Below are 12,570 nucleotides of genomic sequence, written 5' to 3'. Positions count from 1 at the left end.
AAAAATAACTCCAACTCTTACAGTTACAGACTTGTAGACTAACGTTCACGTCCAGATAGTAAAATAGGAATTGGTTTGACAAGAGAATGTCAGGTGATTAACTGTAGGCTAATAGTCATCTGTGTTTCATGCTTATTTAAAATAGAATAGGAATAAGATGGGTCTAATGAATGTGATTGTATTTGACCTGGATTTTTGTCTGTTGTCTTAGCTATGCTGGGGATGGGACAAATTCAAGTAGGATTAGTGGGGAGAAAACATATGTTCAGCAGCTGGGTGCAGGGCAATTCCACGATAACAGAATAATGCTGTCTCTAATTTTTCACTTTAAAAGTATTCCAAACAAAAACCATAGATTGCAAAGTTAAACAAACCATACAACTCCATGCACAAGGACTACTTTTAGCAATTTCCACTGAATATGTTACAAAAACACATTTACTCAAAGAACAGTACAGGTGTAAAGTTTGGTAACAAAATGATGATAAAATCTCCCTCAGTTTTGTATGTGACCACGTTTTCCAAAAGCTCTTAAATAACTACCCCAAATTAGGATTAAAAGAAAGAATGGGGTGTCAGCTATGACATGACACCTTGAGTTGGAAAAAATCTATTTTGGTTGTTGAACAAACAGTAAGTGAAGTGGATTAACACCTGTTAACAGAATGAAGGTAGCAGAATGATAATAATGGGTATCTGATCTGTACTATACTATAAATGCATAATTATGAATGTTATTGGTTTAGACCAGACCAAATCTGTACCAATCATAGACGTCTATGTTTCACAAGTTTGGACATTACAGCACAATACAGTACAGTAAAGTACAGTACAGTACATTATACTGTACTCTACTCTAGTGTGCTCTACTGTACTGTACTGTACTTAACTCTACTAGGCTGTACTGTGCTGTGCTGTCCAAACATGTGAAACAGACATCTATGATTGGTTAAAATTTAGACTGACCAAATTTCAACTACTTTTTAACATCCATGGACCTCCTGTGTCGGTCGGTGCTCACTGGATGAGAGGGCTGTTACAGTAAATGGAAAGAGAGAGGGCTCACAGGCAATGTTCCCTCTAAACTGCACGCACAAAATAAATATCAGCCCGCACAGAGAAGCATGAGATTGAACTCAACTTTCTTGTTTTCCCCTTTAGTTAACGCTATCAACGTTTCCCTCTACTGTGTGAATTGTAATCGAATCAACGCAATATTAGCCACTTTCAATCCAACCTACTGAAACAAAACAAACTATGCAAGAGATTTTGCATTGGAGTAGGATTCTATTGCATTGACAGGCATAACCAATCAGAGCTGCAGTATCCCTATATGTAAATAGACCATTGCCATATATGGATCTGTGCCATTCACTTTGAGCTGGACTGTGCTTACAGCATGAGTGGTCGCAAGTAGATGCGCTTGTTTTGAGATCAAAGCAAGAGCTGCATGTAGCCAGGTGTGTACATTTGTTCATATTCTTTGCTAGTTAGTGAGTTATTAGCCCAGTTATAGCAGATTTCTAGTCAGCAATGGGGGAGTGGTTGCTTCCTACAAGAGCACAAAACATGTGCATTTCTAGCCATCTTTGAAAAGCAAGTCCGGTAAAGAGCTTTGGAGTGCTGCATGGAGTGCTGCTTCAGATGACCTGGCCTCCACAATCACCCGACCTCAACCCAATTGAGGTGGTTTGGGATGAGTTGGACCGCAGAGTGAAGGAAAAGCAGCCAACAAGTGCTCAGCATATGGGGGAACTCCTTCAACACTGTTGGAAAAGCATTCCTCATGAAGCTGGTTGAGAGAATGCCAAGTGTGCAAAGCTGTCATCAAGGCAAAGGGTGGCTACTTTGAAGAATCTCAAATCTCAAATATTTGTTTAACACTTTTTTAGTTACTACATGATTCCATATGTGTTATTTAATAGTTTTGATGTCTTCACTATTATTCTACAATGTAGAAAATAGTAAAAATAAAGAAAAACCCTTGAATGAGTAGGTGTGTTCAAACTTTTGACTGGTACTGTATGTCCAGAGGAGGAGAGAGGCCGTATTTCACGTGACAGTTCTGGGGAACTACTGTGGAATTGTGACGCTGGTGGTTCAGTGGAGATGGAAAGAGCAATGTACCTGCTTCAAATACGCAAATACAGCAGATGGACAGAGAGAGATAAGACTGCCATGCTGATGACTACACAGGAGTCATTTAGCAGAGAGGGGAAGTAGTCAATAGCACACAGACACTGAGGTCACAAATGCTCAAACACACAGACACACACTCACTCTCTTTCACTCCATCGCTCACACACACATTCACTACACATAGAGAAACTCATTCACATACACAAACAAACTCTCTCCTACCTAAGGGCCACCAGCCCACATGCAGACTGGGTAGATTCCCTGGGCGCTGAGTGTTCCCACTATGGTGAGTACCTACCTTACAATCATATCCTCATGAGCTGGGACACTGAGAAGTGAATGGTGCTGTATCTTTATTTGGGAAACTTAACTTAACTTGGGAAAGCTTGGGAAAGCTTTACTGTTTGTTTACATTCCTTGTTGTACACCGTAGTGTAGTGGCAGGTAGCAGATGTTAGCCTATTTCCCTATTCATTTTCTTATTTGTTATACAGTGCCCTGTTTTCTTTGCACATTTTTCTTGGGAAGTTTTATGAAAGTGCTATGAGATGGTGATTCTGCAATTGATTACTATGAACCTATACTGTCTTTTAGAAGGATTTGTAGATGTAGTTTTGTTTTTTATTATTAAAGTAGCACTTAACCTCTGCATTAGAGAAGTACAGTTTTGCTAAACAGGTTTGTGACAATCTGGATTGTGTAATACAGACTTTTTAACTTGTTTCACCATACTGAAAAAAACGTTGGTTCCTCTTTGCTTTTACTCAATGCATTTTGTTCTCTCTAATTTCTCTGCAAGCTTAACATCTAAAGGACATTGACCTTAGTGTGTCAGGAGGTTTGTTCTTTTGTTGGAAAAGTCATTAATTGTTTCTATGTAATTACTGTCCGCTTTTCTTCATCCATGGATTTCATGTTACTGCTCCAGGCCATGGCATACCAAAATAATCTCCAGCACACAGCCAACTAAACTCATGGATGAAAAGAGTCAACGTGTTACTTTAGAACCTCTGTTGTTGGCTGTAATTTAGTCTGGCTAGACATGCAGCACATCTCTGGTTAAGTGACTAGAGACACTAGGGCTCTGAAAGGCTCTTCTTCAGTGTTTTGGTGACAGTCCATGTCACAGACAGTAGCCATATAGACAAGTGAAATCCACTGTGTCTGTAAAGACGTAAACATGACATAGTGTTGTCACAGTTCTCTGTCTGAGTGGCGGAGTCCCTGCTTTGAATGTCGTTAAATGGGTTGTACGTCTCACAGCCTTCAACACATAAATGACAGGCAGACAGTGTCCCGTTTATATCTTTGTTGCATTATAATCATTAGCTCCCAAATATCTACATTTATTAGGGACATAAACTAGTTTAGTGGAGTCCAGCTGAAGTTTTGTGGCCTGTGTGGTTTGTAAGGGGAAATTACAGTTGAGATACAGTCATGTGAGAATAGGCTATACATTTACCCCTTTAGTAATCTGCATGCTCACCAATGAGGCTAATGATAAAACAAAGTCAAGTGACATTGACTGCTTTAAGCAGAACCAGTGTGAACTACTGTAATTTCCCTACTTTGCTCTTTATGTGACATGACACAATTTATTAGGCTATATGTGTATTCATGAAGAGTGACAAGTCCAATACACTCTGAAACAAGTATTAACATGTTTAATGAATTGATGAGTTACTGCCACTTCCTATGGACACTTCTGCCCCCCTAGCTGTCTCTATTGTTTGTCCCCTGAAGTCCAACAGCAGCACAGTTTGTTTCTCCACAGTCAGGTGGCCATCAGCCTTGTGCAATCGGAACGCCTGTCCTCTGCACTTCCTCATGATAGGTTGTTCTGTCTCGATTCAAACAACCCTCATTATAGTGAGGTGTGGGGTGGTGCTACAAGAGGAGAGCCGTCCACCATCTGTCCCTTATTATCAACATCATGATGAGGCATAGATTTTTACTGCAGATATCACCAGTGTGGCTAATAACAGATACATTTTCAAAACCTCTCACCAGAGGAGAGTTACCAGAACCTGCGATACCTGCTCACACAGACCACAGATAAACAGCTTTTTGTGTCCCAGAGGGTAATTTGCATATTGACTAAGGAAATACAGAATGTCATAATACAGAACCCTTTCATCATAGAGGGGTAATCTGATTCATTAGGCCATATTACGTCATCATCATTATATTTACACAGCTCTTTTTACAGCCAGCCATTCAAGATATCGTTTTTGTCAAATAGTAGTAGCAGAACCATTATCGTTAGAATAACTATATTGTCTATGAAAAACAGAGCAGCACATAGGTTAATCAAGTAACGGGAGCACAGAACACCTATGTGCCCACTTCCTGTTTAGCGCCATGACTTTGTTGCATTTCCTGCATGATCTGTTACACATACTTGGACCCTGAGGGGCTTAGTGCTCTCAGCACAGCAAGACACAGAGAGGTAGGTGAATTGTTGTTGGCTTGATTTGGTGAGATTGAGGTGGTTTAATACCAACATGGTGCAAACATCGTATAGTTTACTCAGGGTTTAGCATCCTTTTCAGAGGCCGTCCTTTGATGAAATGTCAATCTGAGCTGTAAAATCATAGAACAACTTTTCTCTTAGATGACCCTAACCCAATAAGAATGAGAAGTTGTACATGTCAGAAATGTCAGTTACAACCTGTTTTCTCCCTCTTGTCTCTCTATCTCTTTTTCTTTCTCCCTGTCCTAGCTCCCCAGTTAGATATGTCTGTGTGTTTGTATAGTAGAGAAATAACCAACAGTGTTTAATGAATGACTATTGAGGTAAAATATTAGGGGAAACTCCTGTGGACAAATGATAATGAAAGTGTATACATAAAGGACACTTCCTCCTCACTAGTCTTTGTTTGTTTACTGTCAGCAGAACAACAAGTCGGATATAAAGGCCATCACGGCTCGCTTCAGCACGGGGGGAAACTCCACAGAGGGCATGTCTACAGGACGTCCTAAAGCTGCAGTGCACCCCACCCTGTCCTCTGGTCCCCCCATCCAGCCTAAGAAACCTGTCCTGGAGACCAGCCTCTCAGGCAGCGCAGCCTCCACCGCGCCCAAACCCAGCTTCATCAAGAACACTGTCTCCACCAAGAGCGCTCCAGAAGTCAGGGAGTTGCCCAAAAACAAAACGATCGCTAGTATGTTTGAAAGTGCCCAAGAGGACAACAAACCCTCTTTTGTCAAACAGTACCCCTTTAAACCCAAACCTCCTGGCCCAGAGTTATCCCATGACGCTGAGATCAAAAGTCCTCTGCCAAAAACCCCTCTCCAGAAGCCCTCTCTGAGCTCGACCCTGTTTGACACCAAGCCTGCCTTCCCCAAACCACCCCTGGTTGTGGCCAAATCCTCCTGGGTCAAAGACAGCAGCCCCAAACCTGACGACAGCGGGGGTACGCCGAACAAATTACCCCCTTCCAAAAAACCCATCAGCTCCATTGCAAAGATGCGGCTACAGACAGAGGATAGTGTGGCTGGAGCTGTGGATTCTACAATCAAACCGTTCACACCAGGCAATACCCTCAAGCCCTCAAACTTCAGGACTGCTCAGAATGCATTCAATAGAGGAGACACACTATCTGAGGAAGGAGTAAAAGAAGTAGCCAAACTCCCCCTCACCTCCAGTGACTCTTGTCCCCCCAAACCTATAGCCAGCAAGAAACCCAGCATCACTAAGAAGCCACTGGGCTACGCCTCTCCAGTCGTGGGGGTAAACCCTTCTGTTCTCACCAATAGCTCCTCTGTCCCCAAAAGGAACCCACTGCCTAATATCCTGGCACTGGGGACTGCCCCAGCCAAACCCAACCGGCCTCCTAGGGTCAACTTGGAAAAGTTAAAGAAGGGTACAGCGGCTAGTACCGATGGTAAGTGTTCTGTCTTTCACTTACCACTAATAAGCCACATCAGGATAAGTCTATCAGCTGCTAAGATGCATCTGCTGTGGTGTTCTAAACATGCTCCAGTTCTGCAGATTCACAGGCCTGCACCCAGGCTAGAGTGGTTTCTGTGGTTGTATGCTCCACTGATCAGAGACAGGTGGTAGAACACACACACACACATCAGCTGTGTCATAGGTTGTCATCACAACAGAGAGCCAGATCAGAGGTGTTGATCTTACAAAACCTTCATAAAAGCCGTTATACACAAAAGTAGAATTCAACGTCAAAATGTAAAACCAAAGACACAAATATTGGCTTCCTCTATTCAAGTTCCCGCTCTAGTTTCTGTTTTACCTTCCTCCTTTTACAGCTGATGTTTTGTCCCTAATTGCGGAGTTCCTCTTTAAACAGGGATAAATTCAAGTGAAAGGTTTCCTTTTTTGGATCCACACGTGAATATGGTTTTGACTAAAGATAGACTTCAGCATGGTTTGCATTACTATAAGTCAGCAGACAGAAGAGGGATCCTATGTGAATTCCACACTCCCTCTGGTGACAATGTAGTCTTGAGATGTTGCAGGTACTATTTATGAATTTCTGTAATGATTGTTGTCTACATGCAGGATGAAATTCAACATATTCATATCCAATGCTTGTTTTCTGCTGGGCACGTCATATAGGGACAATTATTTTTTTTATCTCAAACTCTGCTACATTCCCTTTCAACTACAGAATAACGTCCATAGAACACGGAGGACGGAGGTCTTATTCAATCACTAGATTAATAATCTGCAATTGATTTGAAAAACGTCTTCACTACATCTGAAAGGGCCATCTAAAGGTTTGTGTTTTTATCCTGAAGGTCCTGCTGGGTTTAGGAAGGGAAGTGTTCCCCCACCTCCTGCCTCTCACCCAAGTAACTCCATGGCCCCACCCCTGCCCTCTAACCCCATGGCCCCTAGCCTGCCCTCTAACCCCATGGCCCCTAGCCTGCCACCGCGACCACCAGGAGCCATGTGAGTATCAGACTGGGGAATGTCCTGTGAAAGCCGGACAATATTAGACTAGCATGATTGGCACTGAAGTACATACACAAGTAAAATACACATAGGCCTGTAGAGGCACAATGCACTTGCTTCAGAACATAGAAACAGCATACAATCCCATTCACAAAAAAAAAAATGTTTATGCACTAGTACTTATTATTTCCTTCAGTAACTTTAAAAGTTGAGTACTTGTGTACTGACCTTATTTTCATTGTGATGTGGTGGGTCATTTTGGCCAATTGACTGACTTTGTGTCTCTGCCTCCAGAATCCAACCTGACCCAGATGAGAACTATGATGATGTGGGGTTAATGAACAACCCTCCTAGTCAAAGGACTGAGGTGACTCAAAATATTTTCACTTTGTTCAAATGTAAAACCTATGTTTTTTGTTTGTTTTTGTTTTTACTAACTATCGCAATATATTCTTACAGTATTCTGACTACATATTTTTCATCCAATAGGACAGTGAGAGTGATGAGGAAATGTATGAAGATCTTGATAAAAGATGGTGAGAAAGATGATCTTATATAAAGGTCCAATGCAGCCGTTTTGATCTCAATATCATATAATTTCTGATGTTAAAACGTATCATCTTTGTATCTGTGACAGCTTGGGCAGCGCCATTTAGGCCATCTCCTTTTGAAAGTAGTATTTTTGTATTTCTACTATTGTAAAGCTAATATTGGTGATTTACCGCCACCTGCAGTGCTGGAGTCCTGAACCAAATCTTGTGTGTCATTCATTTATTTTGGCCATTAGAGAGATGTTGGTGATATGACTTCAAACCATTTACAAACCATAGAACCCAATTTGAAAAAGAATGCTCTGATCATTGGCTGATCGCTCCCAAACCATAGGAATGCCCACCCAGTTGACTACTTTAAAATGTACATCTTAGTCATTTCAGATGTTCTTATCCAGAGCGACTTACAATACAGCAGTGAGTGCATGCATGACCCTCAATGGTGTACATACATTGCCTTCAATGGCAATGTCCATGGGTTATATGGATATAAAAGGGGTTATATCCAAGTTGAGTCCTCTAACTACAGTATCTCTATGTATTCCCTCCAGTTTCTATTCAACTTCTTTTATTGTACCAATCTCTGGAATGAGGAACAGGTTTAAGATGGACACTGCCGTCTAGTGAGCATTAACACCACTGACACTTATTTCTAATCAGGGGACCAGTGGAATCAAAGGAACAAGAGAAAAAGCGAGAGAGGGAGGGGAAAAAACAACAGGAGGTGGAAAAGAAAGAACTGAAAGAACGCGAGAGGAAAGAACAAGAGGCCAGAAAGAAATTCAAAGTGAGTGTTGCACTGCAGAAGCCTGTTGTTCAGTAGTTCCTCTAAGTCTTGTTATATTGTAGCTATCATGGAGTCCATCCTGTATAATATTTGTGAAGTGAATGTGTATTACGCTGCATCCTCTATCATGTTTTTATTTATCCTTAATGTGGCAGCTGACTGGTCCACTGGAGGTCATCCACAGGGTCAAAGCCAAATTGGACAGTAAAGGGAGCAAGACGGACCTGGGCCTGAAGCAGGGAGAGTCTATTGACATCATGCGTGTTTTGGACAACCCAGAGGGCCGCTGGCTGGGAAGGTCACAGGATGGCTCCTGTAAGTGACAGCTGTCTCCTCCTCCTCCTCCTGCTCTACATCTCCTTCCTATTATTTTGACTTGTCTCCCTCACATCCATTTGACTGTTCCCCATGTGTGAGACTCTAACATGTGCTCTGTATATTTTCAGATGGCTATGTGAAGACTGAGTCGGTTGCGATTGACTTTGACACCCTGAAGCGTCAGGGTGTGTCTATACCCAGTCAGATGGAACACGAACCGGAGGTATATGATGATGTGGACTTTCATAATGACCTCAGCAGGTAAAATGGCCACTGACACTATCAAAACCTTTGAGACAATGACCATTGGAAAGATATGAATACCTTACTATAGAAATGTACGGCATGAAGTCCTTTCACTGTCTTTAGTTTTGACCCTGTGATTATGTTCTCCTTATTCCAGTGGGATCAAGGGTCCAGGAAGTAAGTTTCAAATGACCACAACTTAATATTGAAACTGAATAACACAATGTGGTAATGTGGTCACAAATGACTTTAGTTACATCTACAGTAGTTTCAATCTTCCTTTTGTCATTCATAGTGGTTCTTCCTCCACCACCTGAGGAGGTTGGGGACATATATGATGATCTGGACGATTCAAGCTTCAACGTTAGGTGAGAATATCATGACCTGCTGCACTCTGATGATATAGATTCATTGGCATGCTTTCATCTGTGAGTGTATACTTTCTATACATGTGTCTGTGTGAGTGTATGTAAATAAGTGTGTGTGTGCAGCCCTAGCCCCTCGGACCCCAGATTGCCTCCTAAACCTCGCGGCCTCTCTTGGGTGTTTAAGGGCTTCGAGGAGTGGAGAAAAGGCCCAGGCAGCAAAATTGAGTAATTCTCTCATTAGTAAGATGGATCAGGAAAAAACACTGTCATTAACTCCTAACCCTATAACCCAAAATCTCTAAGAACTAAACAGGAGGGACACTAACTAATTACTGAATCATTTAATCGATCTGAAATCATTCTTAAATCATGAATAAAAATACTGTTTTTGTATGTCCTTCAATGAATTAAAGGTCCAATGCAGCCGTTTTGATCTCAATATCATATAATTTCTGGGTAACAATTAAGTACCTTACTGTGATTGTTTTCAATTAAAATGGTCAAAAAGAAACAAAAATTGCTTCTTAGCAAAGAGCAATTTCTCAAGCAAGAATTTTGCTAGAACTGTCAGGAAGTGGTCTGAGTGGGGAGGGGGAACACTGAAAACTAGCTGTTATTGGTAGAGAGGTTTGGAACTCTTTCTTATTGGTCTATTAACTCATTTGCTGCAAAAACTCCATCCCACCAAAACAGGCTGAAATTTCAGGCGGCCTTTTCAAACAGCTCTTACACTAAAGTGGCATTATCATCATTTTCACAATTTCAAGGTATTATTCCAGCCTCATAGGAAATATATATACAACACAGTACAATCACATTTTTGACTGCACTTGGCCTTTAACAACCTTTTCATTCTGTCTATACATCTATATGCACTCACAATGTTCTATGTACAGGTGTCAGAAAATCATTCTAATCATAGTGTAATTGGTGTTATTTGTTGACTTTCTGTGTGGTTGTTAAATTATCTGTATTGATTCATGTCTGTTTGATAAAAATGTACCTACAGCACAAGCAATCAACCAGACATAACATGGACTAAGATTTTAATTCAGTTTTTGTCATTTTCAGAGTACGTCCACCTTCCCAGTTTGATCAGGAAGGAAATACTGGTAAAGTATTATGTTTAATATCCAGTGTGACTATGTGTGCTCTGTGTCAGTGGCATTATAAAAACTGAAGAATAGAAGTTTGAGAAGTACTGTTTACTTCACTTACATTTTCAATATGTTCTTGCTATTCTTTCTTTGTATCTCTTGCTATTATAGAACAATCTGCTGAGGTCATTGATGAGGAAATCTATGATGATGTGGATGTCACTAACTTCCCTCCGACTCCACCTATCAGCAGGTAATGAGAGAGAGAGAAAAATAGACCCATGGTTAAACAGAGTTGTTGTAATGACATAAGAATCTCCTCATCCCCTACTGGGAAACATTTTGATAATGTCCAATTTGTTCTCTTTTCAGTCTCCCACGAAGTAAAACCAAGGATAAGGCTGAGGACAAAGATCCTAAAAAGCTAAAGAAATTTGAGAAGGAAGAGAAGGATTTCAGAAAGAAGTTCAAGGTAAATTGTATATTATCACAATTTACATTGATCATTTTACATTTTGTGTATTTGTTTGACCCTCAATCCTGACCTCTCCCACCTATAGCATGATCGGGAGATCCAGGTATTGTATCAGGTGACCATCGTTTCCACCTTGGCCAATAAGAAGTGGAGCAGTAAGGATCTGCCGTTGAGACCTGGGGAGACTGTGGATGTCATCGTTAAGCCTGTAGACAACAAGCTCATCTGCAGGAACGAGGAGGGCAAGTGTGAGTAACAATGAATCCTCAGTATGAAACATAGTCATTCTGCAAGAAAAATTGTTTTGCAAGGGGGCTTACTTTAATAATCTCCACCTCTCCCTATCTCTCTCTCCATTAGTTGGCTATGTCTTGACCAGCCATATTGTAGTAGAGTAAGTACAACACAAAAACAGATCATACAAAAACACATCCATAAATACACATCATCTAAAGTATGTTATTAGCCAGTTCACTAAACTGCAGAGAAAATGCTTGGATATGAAATGCCCTGAATTGGATATCAATTATCTGTTTTGCTTTTACAGAGATTCTGATATCTATGATGACATTGGTGATGGTACGTTTCAGACTTTTGACATGCAATAATGGCATGTAACAATGTGTATCATACAAGAGGCTGAATCAGAAGATCAAGTGAACAACTATATCAATTTTATTCTTGCAATATGTTGCTGATATGTTTTTCATGCCAGAGAACATTTTTCACAAATTTCTGTCATTTCTAGTAGCCTAATAATTCAAATTTCTTTGCAGATTGCATCTATGACAACGACTGAACACTGTCTACAATGTGATGCCGATATCTTGTATTTTGGTTTGTTTCTTGTTTTATATCAATAATCTTTATCTTATTTATTGTGGTTATTTTGGGGTGACATTACATTTTCATTCAAGAACAATACAGTCTCTTTCTAATGTTTTACCTTTATGAATAACTGTGACTTTGCAATGTATAGGCCTAAATTACATACAATGTTACATTTTTATATTGAACCTATGGGTTACATAACATGACTTAATCACATTGAATGCTTATTCTATATCCAACAAGACACATTACACACTGATTGACAACAAAGGTGCGACGATGATGATGATGATCAACTTAAATACTCATCATAAATTAATTTACTATGTGATGCCAAATAAAGCATGTCAGATCAGTTGTCATAGTTGGCTGGTTCTCACCTGACAGGTGTGTTACTTATGTCATATTGTACTGAAAGTCAGAGTCCATGACCACCTTAAATGTTATGCGATAGGCCTAACCTTTCTGACTGAGAGTGTGAGGGAACAATTGCCTTGGTTTCATATAAAGCCCATGTCATAGAAATACATTTGATTCACATAATAACAATTACAATAAAATAAATGATTTGGCCTTCATTGTTTCAGTTTTCTGCATGAAATGTATGACTGCTTTCTCTGAATAATGATATTTGCTGGAATGGCAGTATTTCACTGGGACTCTATTTGCCTACAACACACATAGTCTACATAGTCTATCTAATGTTTTCTTTAGATAAAAAAGAATGGTGACTAAATTAACCTCTTGTGGGAACCCACTGAGCTATATGTGGGAACCTGGGAATAAAAGCTTTTATAAAGGGAAATAAAATGATGTACAGTACCAGTCAGAAGTTTG

The 12,570-nt window shown here is 40.4% G+C and overlaps 1 protein-coding gene across 2 annotated transcripts; it reads left to right on the top strand.

The window, feature by feature from the left end:
• Nucleotides 1–2,300: 2,300 nt before the first annotated feature.
• Nucleotides 2,301–12,311, top strand: LOC311127777 (FYN-binding protein 1-like). 2 transcript variants are annotated; one of them, XM_084159657.1, is made up of 18 exons: nt 2,337–2,425; nt 5,033–6,026; nt 6,904–7,057; nt 7,355–7,427; nt 7,550–7,596; nt 8,272–8,398; nt 8,554–8,713; nt 8,845–8,977; nt 9,120–9,139; nt 9,258–9,330; nt 9,454–9,555; nt 10,402–10,442; nt 10,599–10,680; nt 10,800–10,899; nt 10,988–11,150; nt 11,263–11,296; nt 11,450–11,481; nt 11,679–12,311. In XM_084159657.1, exons 1-18 carry the CDS (start codon nt 2,423–2,425, stop codon nt 11,699–11,701), a joined length of 2,361 nt encoding a protein of 786 aa, XP_084015783.1. In that variant the 5' UTR covers nt 2,337–2,422; the 3' UTR covers nt 11,702–12,311. The 2 variants fall into 2 exon arrangements, with proteins under 2 accessions (XP_084015784.1, XP_084015783.1); XM_084159658.1 differs by lacking the exon at nt 9,454–9,555 and having other exon boundaries at nt 2,301–2,425; nt 5,036–6,026.
• The last annotated feature ends 259 nt before the right edge of the window (nt 12,312–12,570 follow it).

This window comes from Coregonus lavaretus (assembly GCF_964263955.1).
Source record: "Coregonus lavaretus genome assembly, chromosome: 4".
In the NCBI taxonomy this organism is placed as follows: domain Eukaryota; kingdom Metazoa; phylum Chordata; class Actinopteri; order Salmoniformes; family Salmonidae; genus Coregonus; species Coregonus lavaretus.
Note: the sequence above shows the minus strand (reverse complement) of the source record. Positions and strands in the feature narration are given on the sequence as shown.

Bases quoted from the DNA above. Each gene is read 5' to 3' on its own strand.
- LOC311127777 (XM_084159657.1), top strand. The intron at 9,331-9,453 runs GTGAGAATATCA...GTGTGTGTGCAG, and splicing joins GATTCAAGCTTCAACGTTAG to CCCTAGCCCCTCGGACCCCA. The intron at 11,482-11,678 runs GTACGTTTCAGA...ATTTCTTTGCAG, and splicing joins CTATGATGACATTGGTGATG to ATTGCATCTATGACAACGAC.